Source organism: Hoplias malabaricus, chromosome 2 (assembly GCF_029633855.1).
Source record: "Hoplias malabaricus isolate fHopMal1 chromosome 2, fHopMal1.hap1, whole genome shotgun sequence".
Taxonomy (NCBI): domain Eukaryota; kingdom Metazoa; phylum Chordata; class Actinopteri; order Characiformes; family Erythrinidae; genus Hoplias; species Hoplias malabaricus.
The window spans coordinates 61,572,349-61,591,149 of NC_089801.1; the positions used below are offsets into that span (position 1 = coordinate 61,572,349).

Genomic DNA, 18,801 nt, shown 5'->3' on the forward strand with positions numbered 1-18,801 from the left:
AATTCGCTGGGTATAAAGGAGCAGACACAGTGTAACAGAGTAGAACTCCGGCGCCCACGAGGCTCCATCGTGTTATGGTTCGGACTCGTACAAAAAACTAAAGCCTTTCTGCATCTCAGTCAGGGGCTGCGTCATGTCTGTGAATGCGTTTAATAAATAATTCATGCATAAGGCTTTAGTTTTTTGTACGAGTCCGAGCCGTAACGCGATGGAGCCTCGTGGGCGCCGGAGTTCTACTCTCGTTCTGTATCCATCATTTTCGTGATCATTAATTGTATCATGTGAAACTACATGCCCTGGGTTCGTGCACTGATTCAGGGTTTAAACACTAATCACACTGTGGTCCTAATGTGGAAGGGAAGAGTGTTTATTCCTGAAATCTATACCGTAGCAGGACTTAAGCAACACATTGAGTTCCACAGTTACACTGTGTCTGCTCCATTACACGCAGCGAATTATTCCGAGAAAAAAAGTCGGAATAATTCTGAGAAAAAAGTCGGAATAATTCTGAGAATAAAAGTCGGAATAATTCTGAGAATAAAAGTCGGAATAATTCTGAGAAAAAAAGTCGGAATAATTCTGAGAAAAAATCTCAGAATAATTCGCTGGGTATAATGGAGCAGACACAGTGTAAAAGTGTAGAACTCCGGCGCCCACGAGGCTCCATCGCGTTACGGCTCGGACTCGTACAAAAAACTAAAGCCTTATGCATGAATTATTTATTAAACGCATTCACAGACATGACGCAGCCCCTGACTGAGATGCAGAAAGGCTTTAGTTTTTTGTACGAGTCCGAGCCGTCACCTATTTGGACTTTATTAGTGAAGTTGAGTAGCTATCTTGTGTAACCCAAGTTTTTATGTGGTATAGTTATTTCAAGATCAGATTTTCTGTACTGTGTATAATTTATTGTAATGTTATTAAAGGCATTCATTAATTTAAGCAAGTTGCTGGTGTCTGTTAAATCGCATTACCAACATTAGTCACTTGTAAGCTTCCTGTTGCAAGCCTGTTGACAGTAAAATACAAGGAAGCACTGAAAGTGAATTTTCCTGCTGTTACTTTGTGATAACAGTTTTCATCTTCCAAATTTTAACTTGCTTCTCTTGGTTATTTAGCATAAGAAATTCCACACTTTTTGTGTCATTTATTTTAGTTTTAAAATTGATGACTGTTGGCACTTTTAGTGCTCTGCTGGCATATAAATGTTAGTTTTGTTTGTATATTCGTACAGTTTTAAACCTGCTTATCTGGTGTCTTGTTCATCCTTTAGTCAAAAACAAGTTTGGGATTCCTGATGCAGCTGGACTTTACATTTTTGATGAAACTGACACAGCAGTGGAGGAAGATGTCTTTCTTGAGCTGATAGAGGCCAATCCTGATTTATGCTTCACAGTACGTGATAGTGTTTCAGATGAAGGTAAGTTTTATCTTTTGTAATGAATACACTTAAGCAAAAGATAACTCAGTGGGTTGGTTTCTCAGACAGGGATTAATCCTAGCCCTGGACTATTGCCTCCTTTCAATTAAAAATCAGAATGCTGTGTAGTCCAGGACTAGGCTTGATCCTGGTCTAGGAAGCCACCCTAACATCCCTTAGCCAGTACGGTTTCAAATATGGTTGTGGATATGATTGTCCCATGCTTTTATATTTATATATATATATATATATATATATATATATATATATATTAGATAATTAAGGTTTATCCCTCATCTCCTCTTTCTTTTTAAAGATTTTTCTCCTTTAGATCATTCAACACCATCTTCTCTCACGGATAGCCAGTCATCTTTTTCAAGTGACAGTGACTTCCTCAGCCAAAGATACAGAAATAGAACCAGGTCTACCACAGAGGTTACTGAATCAGAAGCTGCAAAAGAGGTATCTGAACAGTTTACAATTTTGGACTCTGCAAAGCATCAGGATGTTTCAAATTAAATTGGACTATTTTGAGACTTCAAATGGTGAATGCCAAAGTGAATATGTTAGGAGTGAGGAAAAAGAAAGATCACTTTTCTTACTCTTTTACCCTTAATTTTACCCTACATCTGCAATCACTAGACATTTGTTGTTTGTGTTGGCTTGCAGAATTGTCACTTTCTAACTTGCCAACCATAAACAATAAAAACAAAAATTAGTAAAAACATTAAATATATTTCCTCCCTAAGTCACTGAAATGTTGTGATGAATCCTGTTATGAAAGTAAATTTGCTTGCAACAATTCATTGACAGAAGCATAGTGTGACCATATCTTTAGGCTGAATGTGCAAGTTTTGGTATGTTGTCCATATTACAGCCTTAATTTGAAATATACAGTTAACTGTTTTTCTCATGTGAGTAGATGGTAGAGAATGCCTTGCTTAATAAACCTGGAGGTCAGGATGTTCTTGAGGAGTACAAATCAGACAAATCGCTGAAGCACTGCACCCGGAGGCAGCTTGTCAACATACTGGCTAGCCATATGACTGAGATGCATGGGTAAGTGTTTTGTGTGTAGGGTTTTTTTTTTGTTTGTTTGTTTTTTTTTATTATATAAAGTTAGTTGTAAAAGTTTCAGACTGAGTAGAAATATTTTAAGAATAAATGTAACAATTTTTCAGAACAGATTGGTCAGAACAATTATTGAACCCAATAGTCAATAGAATTGTATGGTTATATATTGTTTTTGCTCTAAAGGAGGATTCCTTCCCGTAAACAGAAAGAGAAGTATGCCCTGGGGATCGTTACACTATTTCCGTCACTTAAAGATCCTTTCTCTCCAAAGGGTTATGTAAGTGTTTTCTTTATGTCTTACATTCTAAAAAACACTAGTTTCACAGACTAGAGCTTTTTTAAAGTAACTTTAAAAGAGGGGCAAAATTTCAATAATTTTATGGGATGCCAAAGTACCACAGGCAAGTGAATGTGGTACTTGCCTGTTTTAATATTTATTTTACACCTTCATGACAAGTCACATCAATGAGAATGCACCCAGTGCCAATCAATGTATTGAATTAATGCCATTAAGTCAAAAACTACAAACCTACTAATTGTGACTCTGATTTTCTGGTTCTTTCACTAATTGTTCATCTCTAGCAGCTCCATTTCCATTCATTCACACTTCTGTACCTGCCTTTTGTGTATGATCAATGAGTGATTTTATAAATTTGTAAGAGTAATACAATTTTTTGGGGGAAAATAACTTAACAGGAGCACTTCTATGATGGGGAAAAAGGCACAGGATATTTAGCATGGCGCCTGAAGACAATGTCCAGGAATAGATCTCATCAGCCAGCTAAAGCCATTACAGCACCTCAAGCACAAGGACCAAATCGGCGAAGATCAGCAGCCACAGTGTCTCCGCAGGTTGATGGAGATGCCTGCCGAGAGGCTATATCATTTCTTGTTCACTGTCCTGATGAAGCAAGCATGTTTCAGAAGATGAAGTTAACCTTTCAACATCGCCAGGACTTAGTGCATGACCCACAGAGGACCACAGATGTCTTAAAAACATTCCCCCGTTTTTTGGATATTAAAGGACTTGTGAGTTACGCATTTCTGTTATTTATGTGCAGTTTTTAATTTGGTTAGATAGCAGTTAACACAACTGTTGTGTTTGTGTGTGTTTCTACAGGTGAATCAAGACTTCCTTTTGCTGTTTGGTGCTGAAACAGCCTCCAGGATGCTTGAGAAGTGGGACACGGCTTTCAAGCCGAAGGTTATTGAAGAGGCCAAACGCCTGACTCAGTCAACCGAGCTGCAACAACATCTAAATGCCGCTGAAAAACTAGCACGTAATGATGACACCAGTAAGCTACATGACCATGCTTGGTTTATGATGTGCAATTTTTCATTGTACGAAATGTCTTCTGCATTTAACCTATCTATAACAGAGAATGAACACACACACACGCACTCTCTCTAGGGGGATGTGAACACACAACCAGAGTCGTGGGCAACCATTATATTCAGTTAGCTGGTGCTAATTCCTTTCTGCCTTCCAAAAAGATATTCATCTATTTCTGATGGATGACTGTCGAGATCCTCCTCCACGCTTCAGACCAGCTGCCCACGCTCCAGCAACCACCAAGTGCCTTGAAGCTGTCCCTACACTGAAGTTCTCATGGACTACTAACTATCATCACCAGTAGATTGACCAGAGGAGGATGGGTCACCCCTTGTGAGCCTTGGTTCCTCCCAAGGTTTCTTCCTCAGCTGGGGGAGTTTTTCCTTGCCACTGTCGCCCCTGGCTTGCTCACTTGAGGGTTTTACATTTGTTTTTACATTTCATGTCAAATCTTTGTCTTACTGGAATTCTGTGAAGCTGCTTTGTGACAACATCAGTTGTGAAAAGCGCTATATAAATAAATTTGATTTGATTTGATTTCTCTTTTTCTTCTTAATAGACTGGGACAGTGACATGGCATCTCTGTTGCTCCTTCTTCATCTCTTGCCACCAACAGCTGGACGAAAGAGAATCAAAATAAGTCCCAGTGATGCAGTGGACAAAATGGTGCACTTTCACAAGGTATGTCTCACCTGTTAAATTGTCATGAGAGAATATTTCACACATTAACTCAATAAGAAACAACATGCATAGTAATTTTTTTTTACCCAGTGATGTACATTTGCGAAAACAAATGAGCCAATCAAAGTTTTAACATTGTTAACTGTACATCAATCTCTCAACAGCAGGGACTTCTGGTACCCTAGAGTCATGGGCATGCAATAAACAGTTAAAAACTTGTCAGCTCTTCTTCCCACTGTGCTTTTAAGAAGTTAAGATTATTATTCACGCTTTACTGAAACTGCCTGCCAGTTGAGTGATCAAACTGTAGCATGTTGCATTAAGCAGCAAATACCACTATCAGTAAGAAGTTGAAATATCTCTTTAAGGTGTTTGTTTTTTCTGTTTTTCAGTCATGCTGTAGCATAGATGAACACTTGCGAGGAAGAGAGGGTAAACAACCGTATATCCTTGCAGTTGGCCGCACCCAGAAGAGAATTGATACTTTTTACATTGTTGTGGACAAACAGCTCATTCCCTGCCAAGCCAGCAGCTCGTTGGGTGCTTTTGATGAACTGTTTAAATCCCACTATGTGTTCAACCTGTCTTATCATGAGTCGCTGGTGCAGCTCTACACTTTTGTGTAGACAGTAAACAGTTTACCTCATTGATGTTACAACAACAGATGAGTCTCCTCGAATTCGTGAGTTACGGGCAAAACTTTTGAACTAAGTTTTAAAAAATGTTTAAGTGTTTCATTTGTCAGGCTGTACATTTGGCCCCCCAGCCCTTGATAACTCATTTAAGGATTGTTCACAGTTTTTATCCTAGCACCAGGTTTAAGTTGATTTGTGCACAAGATTGTTGTAGGCGTCAATTTTCAACATATTCTGGTTTCAAGAAGCATTTAATAAGTGTTCATGAGAGGGATTTTTCTCAGAGTGCTGATGAAGCAAACTCTGAGACATTTCAGGCTAATTTTCAGAGTCTTGAAGATACTGTAGAGGTTGGTAGCATAGGGGTCACACAGAACATAGAAGCTGGATGTTTTGAGGACAATGGACAGTTTCTTTACAAAGAAAATACAAAAAATATCTGCTCTTCAATTGTTGCGAAACTCCAAGGAAGTGGTATGGCAAATAGTGTTGTTTCAACAATTGTTAGTGATTTGGAAGATCTTGCAACAGGACTGCACTCCCAAGTAAAGCATGAAATACTGTCTGTTGTGCCTGTAGATGATCCTGTAAGATCTAGGCTGGAAGAAAATCTTGAGAATTTTGAAAACCCATTTGATAGTTTTAATACTGAATCTAAAAGAACAAAATATTTCAGTGAGAAATGGGGGCTAGTAGAGCCAGTAGAGATAATGTTAGGAGTTCGATTTGATGCAAGGCGAAATAAACATACAGGTACTTATGATCAAGTTCCTGTGAAAGACACCTTTGTGTATATTCCAATTTTGGAAACAATAAAATTAATTTGCCGCAATTCTGATGTTTGTAAACTGCTTGGGGAGCATTGTGTATCAAAAAAAGACGTATATGAAGACTTTTGTGATGGAAGTTATTTTAAGACACATCCATTGTTCTCAAAACAACCAACCTCTTTACAAATTCAGATATTCTATGACGACTTTGAAACCTCTAACCCATTGGGTTCAAAACGTGGTGTTCACAAATTGGGTGCTCTCTATTTTGTCCTCAGAAATCTGCCACCAAAATTTAACTCTGCTGTGATGAACATACATTTGGTTGCACTGTTTCATACAGAAGATGTGAAGAAATATGGATTTGATCCTATTCTGTGTCCTCTGATTAATGACATCAAAACACTAGAGAACAATGGCCTTGATTTACCCTTCTCTAATGAAAAAGTCCATGGCACTATATGTCAGATAACTGGGGATAACTTAGGGATGCACACAATTCTAGGGTTTACAGGGTCTTTTAATGGACGTTATTTCTGTCGGTTGTGTTTGATTGAAAAAGATGATGCCCAGAATGTTTACTGTGAGGATGACCCCAAGATAATCCTACGTGGAAAAGAGCTTTTTGAAATGCATTGTAATAAGTTGCAGTCAGACCCACAGAAGTTACCTGTGTTTGGTTTAAAGCACAATTCCACTCTTAACAGCCTACAGTATTTTCATGTTTGCCAAAATTTCTCTTTGGACATAATGCATGACATTCTTGAAGGGGTGGCACAGTATGAGATGAAATTACTGTTGGAGTATCTCTCTGAAAACTTTTTGTCAAAACTTGATCTGTGTTCTAGAATTTATGCTTTTGACTATGGGTACTTGGAGCGCAAAAATCGTCCTACAAGGATTAACTTGGACAGCAGTGGCAATAATATAGGTCTCAACTCCATTCAGACACTATGTCTTGTAAGAAACCTTCCTTTGATTTTTGGTGACATTGTGCCAGAAGGAAATTTGAATTGGACATTGCTGCTGGTTTTACTGCAGATAATTAACATCATATTCTCTCCATCTCTTACACAAGGTATGACTGTACATTTAAAGCATTTAATAATGGAGCATCATGACTTGTTCAAGCAGTTGTATCCAGATAGAAATCTAATCCCAAAACACCACTTTATGATACACTACCCAGCTTGTATAAGAAAAATTGGGCCCCTAATTCATATGTGGAGCATGAGATTTAAAGGCAAAACATAGGGTTTTTAAAAATACTCTTAAAAATTTTAAGAACATAACCAAATCACTTGCAATAAAGCATCAAATGTCCATAGGGTGTTATTGGGAGACATCACCTTTAAACCATATTGAGTATGGGCACTTGAAATCATTTAATGTGGTCAGGGAAGACAACAGAGAATTGTTGGCCCGAGCATTTCATGCCATTGTTCCACAAGACATCTTTTCTACTAACTGGGTTAAAATCAGTGGGACAGAGTACAAGACAGGACTAATAATTTGCAGTGAAATTGAAAATGAAATGCCTGTCTTTTGCAGAATACAGGAGACCATTTTAGTCAACAGTGTTATCTACTTCCTAGTGGACAAGCTGGTGGTTGACCATTTCAGTGAGCATTTTCACGCCTTCAAAGTATTTGAAAGTGATGAGAAAGATGTTATCAAAGCAGACAGTCTTGTAATTTATAAGCCATTTGACTTACAAAATGCTTATGGTGGAGATGAGAGCCTATATGTTGTACCTTTATTTTCTTTGTAACTGCACATGTTATAGCCAATCCCAATGGTGCTTGGATAATTTTCTGAATAAAGAGTTCAGTTCAATGGTAGTTTAAGTGATTGTGTGTTTTTTAAAATATACTTTTTCTGTTTATGTTTTTGTAGTCATGCATGTGTCGAGAATGCTTTACAGATTTAGTGCAAAAATTCATGGTGGGGGTGCAATGCATAAGCACCATCACATGTCACAAAACTGCACTGAATAACACAGTTCTCATAGTTAATAAGAATAATTTATTATCACAAAACAACACAGTGTCAGAAATAAACATTCATAGTGAAAAGGAGTAACACATTTTGGTGTTAAAAATACACATTCCAGTGTTAAAAAAACAACAATGACTGTGTCAAATTTTAACACTATTAAAGAGTTAAAAAATTAACACAACTCAAAGTGTAATTTTAACTCAGAACTGGTGAGAATTATATAAACACTGGGATAGTGTTAATTTTAACACTATGAGTGTTAATTTAACACCGAAGATTTTGCAGTGTAGAGTCACATATCCTGCATAAATACAAAATGCCTGGTATAACATGTTGGTTTATGATATTTCTACATGATCAGTCACATAATCAAATGAAATCAAGTGAAAAGTACACACCGTGACAGTAAATAAACAAACAAACAAACACAGAAGGAGTTATTGGAATCAAATAAAATGTTATTTGTGTAAATTTACAATATTAGAGTAGAAGTGTACGTTTATTGGGGAAGACTGTACGGTTGAAGGAGGCTCTCGTTCCCTTTTGGGCCGCCTCTAGCCTGGATGCAAGATGAGATACGGTGGGTCATGGAGGTGTACAGGTTCCATATGGCATCTTGCAGCACATTTACCCACAGATGTCGCAGCTGAGTCTGTAGATCCTGCATGCATAGGTTGCCAAATCTGGCTTCCCAGCTGATTTTATAAATATTTGATAAATCTGGCGACTGAGGCCAGGGAAGTGTTGACTTCTGCCAGAGACATTCCTTGGAAACCCTTGCTGTGTGAGAAGTCAACATATGGTTGCAGTACGTCCTGCACATACCCCTGAGCTGTCCCTTGTGTCCCTTTTATCACTACTAGTGGTGTCATATGTGATGGTTCCCCAGATCCTTACACTAGCAGTTGGGGAGGTGTGTTGCTCCACAGTAAAGGCAGGATTGAAGAGCTGATAGTTCCTATGATGTTTCCCCTCTTAAATCAGACCATACGTATAATTATATTTTATTTGATAAGTGCCTTTCCAGACACCCAAGGACACAGTACAATAAGTACAGGAAGGAAAAAAAAAACTAAAAATAAAGCTAACAGTAAACAATGAAAACAATAAAGTATACGGAATAAAAACACAACAAAACAAAACCAAACAAGGGGAGGAAGGTCCTAATGTGACAAGTTAATTGAAAGACTAATCAAAATTGTACTTGTGAGTGGAAAATTTAAGTCAAATCAAACAAATATTTTCATTTTACTTTTCGTAATTACATGATACCATAGGGGGCGGCACAGTGGTGCAGCAGGTAGTGTCGCAGTCACACAGCTCCAGGGACCTGGAGGTTGTGGATTCAAGTCCCTGTGTCCGCGTGGGTTTCCTCCGGGTGCTCCGGCTTCCTACCACAGTCCAAAAACACACGTTGGTAAGTGGATTGGCGACTCAAAAGTGTCCATGAGTGACTGTGTGTCACCACAACCCTGAACTGGATAAGTGGTTACAGACTCAGGATATACATTTTTAACATGCATTAGTCTTTGAGGTATATGTATAGAATATTAATTAATGAATATTTACTTATATTGATTGACTGACTGATTGGAAAATTCCTGTAAAATCAAATAATTATTTATTCATAGTCCAGGTACAATTTCACAAAAATGCTGCCAGGTGAAAACTTGAAAAAATGCAAAAAGCAAACTGCCTGGAGTCTACGTGACTAATGGAAAGAATGGATGTTTACAGATCTGCGGATTGTGCTGCTGGGTAAAACTGGAGCACTAAAACTGGACTTTTCACCAGATTCTGTAACTAAGACGTGTGAAAAACATGAAGCCACAAGAGAAGGCAGAAAGATCTCAGTGATCGACACTCCAGGGATTTCAAATAACACACTGATTGAAGAAGAATTGAAAGATCAAATGAAGGAGTGTGTCCCTCTCTCTGCTCCTGGTCCTCACTTGTTTCTGCTGGTGGTTAGATTCGGTGTGAGGTTCACTAAAGAGGAGAGGAAAAGTGTGGAGTGGATTCAGGAGAACTTTGGAGAAGAAGCTTTGAGAAAATTCACACTAGTGATATTCACCAGTGACATGAAGGGACGGTCAGTGGACATTCCCAGCCTCTATCCTGAACTTCAGAACTTCATCAGCAACTTTCCTGATAAATACTGTCTTCTCGACCATAGCAGCACTTTCAGCACAACCAGGCTGATGCAGAACATAGTAGATACTGAGAAGAGAAACAGTGGAGAGTACTACACTGAGGCTATGTATCAAGACGCTCAGAAAAAGTTTCAAGAACATAAAGAAAATGAGAATGTGAAGAGAAAATGGCGTGAAAGAATGAACAGAGTGAAGAAAATACTCATTAAATCCCCTGTGTTTCTCATCACATTTTACATTTCATATAATTATGTGATTCCAAATGTACTGAAATACCTTCAGATGTTTTTAATGACATTATATAACTGGTAGTATCCAAGGAAAAAAGAAAAAAATAGTTTTAATGCCCAGAGTCTCCCGCTGTCTCCCACAAAAATGGCCCCACCAATTAAACAGCTTTTAAAGGCTTCTTTTTTTTTTTAGAAGGGAATAACATCCAGCTCCACTCTTGCTTCAGACCTGAACACATCCACAGCTATGTCCTCCTTCCACTGTGAGAAGAGTAACCTAACACTATGGGTCTGGAGGGATGTGGAGCTGGATTGAAGGCCACACTGAAGAAAGGAAATAGACACAAAAGAATCAAAGAAAAAAAAGCTGAAGAACAACAGATGATTTGACTGGAAATTACCCCAATGAAGGGTCATCTGTTTTACAGCAGTGTGCATTTTTATTGTATATTCATTGCTAATGCTTTTATATTCAAGCAGGGCAAACAAATCACTATGTCCTCCTACTCCCCCTTCTTTTAGGGCTACAGTGACATCACACAATTAACCCTTGACATTACCCTTAAATTAATATTAACTGGAAATAAATAAAAAACACCTTCTGCCACATTCTCAGAGGACATTCAACAGTTAATACAGCTTGAACTGCTTCAGATTTAGTTTTGTGGACAATAACAGCAGGGTGTGTGCTGACTAGTTTTATTTAACATTTATCATTGTAATTTTTTTTTATAAATTAAAGGGACCATGTACATTTTGCCAAATATAGATTTGAATGAATATTCAGCAAAGAATTCAAGAACGTATAAATATTTTAAAGCAGGAATTTTACATTTTACAGAGCTCAGTTGGAACTGTTGAGCAGGCTGAATGAGGCTTCCTATTTACTTGTTTCATGCAGCACATTTTAAAGCGGAATGGAACTGGACAGGTCAGTTTGGTGACTTTTTTGAAGAACCAGATCCAGACTGCACTGCATCTGGCACTACCAGTATACTGAGAAAATAATTAGCATTGCTATTAAATATGCTTTAGCCATTTGAAAAGGTATTTGCTTGGAAAACCAGACTAAATATTGCTCTCCCATACAGCAGCAGGTACACACTCATATACACACCTTTTACCACAGAGCAGAACATCAGGTTTCTGGATGTGAGTAGTGTAGACTGATTCTGACTGAAGCTGGTGTGTTAGTTTGTGGGAGTGTATGTTTTTTTTTTTTTTTTTTTTTAAAGACTATACTATGCTTTTGTTATATTTCCCAGTTTAGGTTTATTCTTTATTTTATTATTTTACATGAATAATCTTTCTGCAGATTCTGAGGTGAGGATTGTTCTTCTCGGTAAGACTGGATCAGGAAAGAGTTCAACAGGAAACACCATCCTTGGTAACAAAGAACTGGAAGTGAACTCTACCCCTTGGTCTGTAACCAGGTTTAGTCAGGGAGTCCGCAGAGTTCGCTGGGGAAGAAGCATCTGTGTGATAGACACTCCGGGGCTTTTTGATACAACAGCTTCTGAGAATGACTTAAAAGTTGAGTTAGAAAGGGCTTTAGATCTTGCTTCTCCTGGTCCTCATGTGTTTCTGTTGGTGCTCAGGCTGGACGTGAAGTTCTCAGAAGAAGAGCAGAAAGCAGTGGAGTGGATTAAGATGAACTTTGGAGAAGAGGTCCAAAAATACACCATTGTTCTCTTCACTCATGGGAGTAAGTTAGAGCAGGGGAAACGATGGAAAACAATCAAACTATATATAAAAGGATCACCCCTGGAGCAGATGGTTAACACTATGGCAGATTATCACATTTTTGAAAATATACAAAGAAACGAAATCCAAGTCAGAGATCTACTGAAAAAGATTGATAGCTTATGGTATAGAAACTTTAACCCAGTTTATACCAAAGACATCTACAAGAGAGCTCAGAGAGAACTATGGAAAAAAAAAATATGAAAAGGGCTGGAATAGGGGGTGGAGTTGCAGGAGCAACAGGGGGAGGTATAGCAACAGCAACCCTCACAAATTCAGCTGGATTGGCTAAATTAGGACTACTGGCAGCTGGAGCAGCAACAGGAGGAGTGCTTTTAGCGGCAGCAGCAGCGGGAGGAGTGGCAGCTGTATTTTATTTCAGTGAAAAGAAAAATGAGGAAAAAAAATAAAACTAATTGAATGAACACACATCTTACGTAACAACAGAAGTAAGTTGTGTTTAGCAGTAGGAACAGATCAACAGCCCCAGCCTCTTTTTTTCCTTTTATTTTTTTATATACTGCTAGAACACATCTTCATTAGTCATTAGTAACGGTGAACTCAATTGTTTATCAACATTTTTATTTAGAAATGCAAGTTTAAAATCCACTCTAATTCTTTTTGGACAGCTACACATTTGAGCATGTTTTGTAAATTATTTTGTTTATATTTTCTATTAAGTTGTAATCTGTTAACATAATGAACTTATAGCATGATTCGTAATGACTTATTACGTCTAAATCCAGAACTATTACATATAACAGTGCCCGTTATAATCTGTAATAATTACCTTCAAATGTATGTACACAGAAATAATAATCAGTTAATATTACACACAGCAAACACAGACAGACATTTATTTTTAATTTATTTTTCAGTGCATATGTTCTCTCAGATGCAAAACAAGAAGTAAAAACAGCTTTTGAATGGAATGGTGCATCACGTGGGTCTGTATGGTTTAATGTACCATTAAATGCAGTTTCACCAAAGAAAGCTTTTAGTTTCTTGTGTTGTTTTATATCACTGAAATATATTTACATGCAGAAGAGCATGAGTAAACGTGGGCATATACATGTTTTTGCTTTCATGTTGTCAGGAACGAGGGTTGGATTGAGGGAGGCGGACGCACTCGCTAAAACACGGTATACGTTTATTTTAACTGAAAATAACAAAACAGACTTTAAACATAAGGAAAACAGACTAAACTACACACTAAGAAATAAACAGGGTAAACGGGGACAGACGGACAACAAAGCGAAACGACGACAGAGGAAACTTCGGAGACAGACAGAAAACACGACTGACTAGACTTGGGAGAAATGTGAAATGAGAATGTGAATGAAATGAACGACAAACAGGACGTGACACAAGAGGGCTTAAATACAGACACAAATGAGACACACCTGGACAGATAACGAGGACGGGCTAACACATGACACGGACGAGGAGGCGGGACGAGGGCGGAGACAAGGATATAAACAAAACATAGCCATGTGCGAATAAAGCACATGGCGGGGACAACAGACTGACAGGACGAAGGCGTGACAGATGTCCCCCCCCAAGAACGCGCAACTCCCGGGCGCGTACTCCTAAACCCCCCAGGAGCTGGCACAGGAGAGGGCACGGAAAACAAGACAGGACAACAAACCAACGGGTGACAGGACTCAGGACAGGACGGGAACAGACACAGGAGCTGGGGACACGGCAGGACCGAATATACGAGACGGGACATGGGACATGACAGGAGACTGACAAAGGGGGGCAGCAAGAGACGAGAACGGACTGGACATGACGGGAGTGGACACATGGGACTTGACAGGGTTTTTGACATTGGACATGACACTGGATGGAAACAGGGACTGGACAGAAGACGGGACAGGTGACAGAACTTGGTGCTGGGACTGGACGGGAGCAGAGACTGGTGACAAGACACTGGACAGGATAGGAACGTTAGACTGGACAGGGGTACGTGACTGGACAGAAGACAGGACAGGTGACATGACACTAGACTGGAACGGAGACGGGACTGGAGACTGGACAGGGGATTGAAAGGGAAACTGGACCGGAGACAAGACAGGTGACTGGACATTGGACGGATACGGGAACTGGACGTGAGACAAGACAGAGGGTTGAAACGGGGACTGGACAGGACTAACAGGGGACTGGACATGAGACAAGACAGAGGGTTGAAACGGAGACGGGGCTTGAGACTGGACAGGGATTTGAAACAGAGACTGGACAGGGCTGACAGGGGACTGGACATGAGGCAGGACAGGAGACTGGACTGGACTTGGTAGGGGAACAGGGACCAAGACATTCAGGGGGACAGACACGAACACAGTGACCGGGACCGGGACAGACACAAAGGCAGACATGGGTACAGGGACAAGGACAGAGACGGGAACCATGACAGGGACAGACAAGGGAACCAAAATAACAGGGGTGTGCCCAGGACTGGCTAATGTCTGTGGGGCAGTCTGAGGAACCAGCCTGGGCACAGTTCTGGGGATCGGCCCTGAAGTCCTTCGGGCCGACCTACGGACATGGACAGGAGCGGCGGGTGCCGCCGTAGTCACGGGGACAGGAGCGGCGGGTGCCGCCGTAGTCACGGGGACAGGAGCGGCGGGTGCCGCCGTAGTCACGGGGACAGGAGCGGCGGGTGCCGCCATCACGGAGACTGGAGCGGCGGGTGCCGCCATCACGGAGACTGGAGCGGCGGGTGCCGCCATCACGGAGACTGGAGCGGCGGGTGCCGCCATCACGGAGACTGGAAGCCCCGCAGCAACGTCCACGGGGGCAGGGGAACCTGCGACGTCGTCCACGAGGGCAGGGGAACCTGCGACGTCGTCCACGGGGACAGGGGTTTGTGCTGCTCGCCGGGCTCGCGCTGGAGCTGTAAAGGGTTTAGGGGGTTTCACAGGCGCACCCATTAGATCCCCTCGAGGTGCGCCCCTGTTAGCCTCAGACCTCAGAGCTACGGAGGTGAGGCTAACAGCCCCTACCCTTAACGCCCCCCCAAAAATTTCCCCGGAACTGAGGGGGTAATCCCCCAGCGAGGGGGGGACTCCAGCACGCTTTTTCCGCCGACTCTTACGACTCGCGCTGGCGTAATCACTCGATTCACGAGCTGCCTCTTCCTGTAGGCGTTGATTAACGCTGGCGTGTATCTGCCGGAGCCGGCTACTCCACATCGCAGCCCTGTCGAACATATTTTCTGTGCTAGCTGCGTCCTGGTGTTCGTTCATTCTGTCAGGAACGAGGGGTGGATTGAGGGAGGCGGACGCACTCGCTAAAACACGGTATACGTTTATTTTAACTGAAAATAACAAAACAGACTTTAAACATAAGGAAAACAGACTAAACTACACACTAAGAAATAAACAGGGTAAACGGGGACAGACGGACAACAAAGCGAAACGACGACAGAGGAAACTTCGGAGACAGACAGAAAACACGACTGACTAGACTTGGGAGAAATGTGAAATGAGAATGTGAAATGAACGACAAACAGGACGTGACACAAGAGGGCTTAAATACAGACACAAACGAGACACACCTGGACAGATAACGAGGACGGGCTAACACATGACACGGACGAGGAGGCGGGACGAGGGCGGAGACAAGGATATAAACAAAACATAGCCATGTGCGAATAAAGCACATGGCGGGGACAACAGACTGACAGGACGAAGGCGTGACACATGTTATAATTGCAAACATACACTTAACATGATAATTCCTGCTATGATGTGTGTTGAATAATTAATTCACTCGTTATGATTTAACATAAAATTAAAGAAGTTTGCCTTCACACTCTAAGGTAAATCTGACACATTGTAGCAATAATAAATAAATAAAAATGAATAAATAAATAAATAATAATAATAATAAATTATGTAATTATTCAAGTACAAACAGACAGGACTGCGCCTGTTGCTGTTCCGAGATCAGGAAGCCATTCAAAAAGGAGCAGACATGTAGATATAAATCATTATTTACTGCTTTTGCTTACTGATATATTTAGAGATAGAAGTGATATATAACCAATAATTTCATAAGAACAAATATTTTTGAGGAAAAAAAAAATCATTAACACCATCCTGATCAGGGTCACGTGTCCAGAGGATGGAATCAAAAGCCACAGAACAGTAATGCACTTGGACCATAACACGTTCACCCAGTCACTCACTCATTCACCCCTGTGGACTTTTACACACTCACCCAATCACACACTCACCCGTGGACAGTTTCACACTCACTCACCCCTGTGGACAGTTTCACACTCACCCTGTCACTCTCACATTCATAGACACACACACCTCTGTAGTGTTTTCCCCTGTGGTGTGCCTTGATTTCTGTTGCATTTCATTACATCTGGCTCAATATCATTTAAATGAATAGGCACTGAAAGCAGCCGTTCTGAACAGGGCTGTTTACACAATGCCAAATGGTGTGGTTCTAACAGAAGAGAGACTGCACAAACCAAACTGAAATAATCCAAAACAGAAGCACCGTTCAAGAGGGGGCTGATTATATCTTCAGCTTTTAAAGACTAACCACCAGCTCTGTGAAAGTGTCAAACAAATAAATACAGTAGAATTTGAGTTCCTAACTGATAAAGTCAGAAAACATGTTATTTCTTACTAATTCAAGGAATAAGGTTGCCCCCTATTATTAGGGACATCAGTGCACAAATGGCCCAAAGATCCCAAAATATCCAGAAAATGGACTAAATTTGTCCACTTTAAACGGGCACTTTGGAAAGGACCATCCGCTCACTCCGTTATCTGTAGCTCATTTCACTGGCGCTTTTCCAACAATATGGGCATGTAAGGACACCAACGAAAGGTGTTCAAGAGCCTCTGTAACATGGAGGTGAACAGGGTAAGGACACTCACTTCGCCTGTTTTAGTTGGTGTTAGTTAACATTAGCTTGACTTGCTAAACTCGGTGTCTCAGATTATACTCGGCTACGTAGCTGCATTATGGAGGTTTATAGTGTCGGATGAATTCGAGTTCGACTTCGATCACATTTACAAGAATAACGGTACCTCTAAATTTGAGTTTAGCTTATTGCGAGGCTATTGTCATGAATAATGTTTGTTATTTAGCTAGATACTGTCATAACAGTCAGTCATAACGGTGTTTTACCGCGGCGTTTTTCAGCTGTTTTCCACCAGTGACGTCACGGTTGCGTTCAAGAATTTCCGCAGCGAGCTCGGGTTCTTCCGTAAATTTAATAAAATTGTCAGTTTTAAAGCAAATTAAACATGCTATTTTCATTTTAATTCATACTTATATATGTCAGTAACTAAAATAATGTGAAATATTCATGGAGGTCCCTTAAGTGGTGCTTAAACTGCACACTTAATATTCAGAGTTGGATTAATCTTTGTATTCCTTTCAGCGGTTTTATTTTTTCCCCATTTTGAGCTTTACCCTCTTCTTTTTGAGTTTCTCTTTTCTTTTGAACAGCCTCACTCTACCATACAAGCTCATCCCTCAACAAATAAGTGACAAATGCATGCTGTTTGCCACAGCCTTAAATGCACAGGTTGGCGCTGATTACTCCTTGGTATTCTGGGTCTTTGAGTCTCCCAGAGTAGCAGTGCTTGGCTGCTGTCGCCCTCTGCTGGCAAGAATATCAGCACAGTCTGACTCTGTACTACAACAACAAACGAAAACAACAAATTCAGGTTGTTTTAGTAAGTACAGGAATAATGATTATTTAAATAATAAATAGTAAATTATATCATATATTAATTATTTATTGATAGGAACAGGGGAGGAGACCCAGTAAACATTTAGCCGTTGATTCAACGTTGAAATAACGTAATGACTGCCGTCTAATCAACGTTCTCTTAAGGTTGAAAATGAAAGTTGAAAAGACGTCCAAACACAGACATTGAAAAGACGACTATTAGACTATTAGTATTTTGGACGTCCATTGACGCTATTAATTGGTCCCGAAATAAATTACTTCTATAAAACGCGTTTTGGACGTCCACTGACGTTATCGATTGGTCACCACTTAACTAACTTACTAAGATGGATTTTGGACGTCCATTGACGTTTAAAATATGTCCTATTTTAAGACCTATTTTGAACGTCCAGGGACGTTCCTTGTTTACTGGGGAACAGTGCCTCTCTGAGGAAGAAGGTGACTGGACAAACCCGGACCACATTTCTGGGTGAAGACTGCGGTTAGAAGCAGAGGGGAATACATTTTACCCCATAACCCCAGGGGCAGCTCACCAATGGAAAGTGTGATCAACCCTGGCAGAGATCACTGAGCTCACTGCTGACACTGGGGTCACTACACACTCCACCTACTGCTCCTCTTCTGTCTGCAGTTAAAGCTGGTGTCCCCGGGCTGTGCAGTGCTCTCTGTGTCTGACATTAAAGGACAGAAACAACACATGGGGGCTACGTTCTAAAGCCCTGTTGAAACAGGATTAGTTTTACATGTGGATGTGGGGTAATGTAATTATTCATTCAGTCATTATCTGTAACCGCTTATCCAATTCAGGGTCGTGGTCGGTCCAGAGCCTACCTGGAATCATTGAGCGCAAGGCGGGAATACACCCTGGAGGGGGTGCCAGTCCTTCACAGGGCAACACACAGTCTACGGACACTTTAAAGTCGCCAATCCACCTACCAACATGAGTTTTGGGACTGTGGGAGGAAACTGGAGCACCCGCGGGCACGAGGAGAACACACCAACTCCTCAACAGACAGTCACCCGGAGCGGGAATCGAACCCAC

At 40.7% G+C, this 18,801-nt stretch overlaps 2 protein-coding genes and 1 pseudogene across 2 annotated transcripts; all 3 read left to right on the plus strand.

The window, feature by feature from the left end:
- The first annotated feature begins 208 nt into the window (after window positions 1–208).
- Window positions 209–4,344, plus strand: LOC136677642 (uncharacterized). The gene is made up of 8 exons (XM_066655230.1): window positions 209–218; window positions 1,274–1,420; window positions 1,752–1,882; window positions 2,343–2,479; window positions 2,678–2,771; window positions 3,191–3,523; window positions 3,615–3,789; window positions 4,325–4,344. Exons 1-8 carry the CDS (start codon window positions 209–211, stop codon window positions 4,342–4,344), a joined length of 1,047 nt encoding a protein of 348 aa, XP_066511327.1.
- Window positions 4,345–9,638: 5,294 nt separating this feature from the next.
- LOC136677647 (GTPase IMAP family member 4-like) lies at window positions 9,639–10,610 on the plus strand. Its single transcript, XM_066655237.1, has 2 exons — window positions 9,639–10,220; window positions 10,488–10,610. Exons 1-2 carry the CDS (start codon window positions 9,639–9,641, stop codon window positions 10,608–10,610), a joined length of 705 nt encoding a protein of 234 aa, XP_066511334.1.
- Window positions 10,611–11,590: 980 nt separating this feature from the next.
- LOC136677655 (GTPase IMAP family member 9-like) lies at window positions 11,591–12,447 on the plus strand (annotated as a pseudogene).
- The last annotated feature ends 6,354 nt before the right edge of the window (window positions 12,448–18,801 follow it).

Excerpts from the sequence above, each read along its gene's own strand:
- LOC136677647 (XM_066655237.1), top strand. The coding sequence starts at position 9,639 with ATGTTTACAGATCTGCGGATTGTGCTGCTGGGTAAAACTGGAGCACTA. Across the intron at positions 10,221-10,487 it reads AACATAAAGAAAATGAGAAT|AAGGGAATAACATCCAGCTC; the intron begins GTGAAGAGAAAA and ends TTTTTTTTTTAG.
- LOC136677642 (XM_066655230.1), top strand. Across the intron at positions 1,421-1,751 it reads TGATAGTGTTTCAGATGAAG|ATCATTCAACACCATCTTCT; the intron begins GTAAGTTTTATC and ends TTTCTCCTTTAG. Across the intron at positions 3,790-4,324 it reads AGCACGTAATGATGACACCA|TTGTGAAAAGCGCTATATAA; the intron begins GTAAGCTACATG and ends TGACAACATCAG.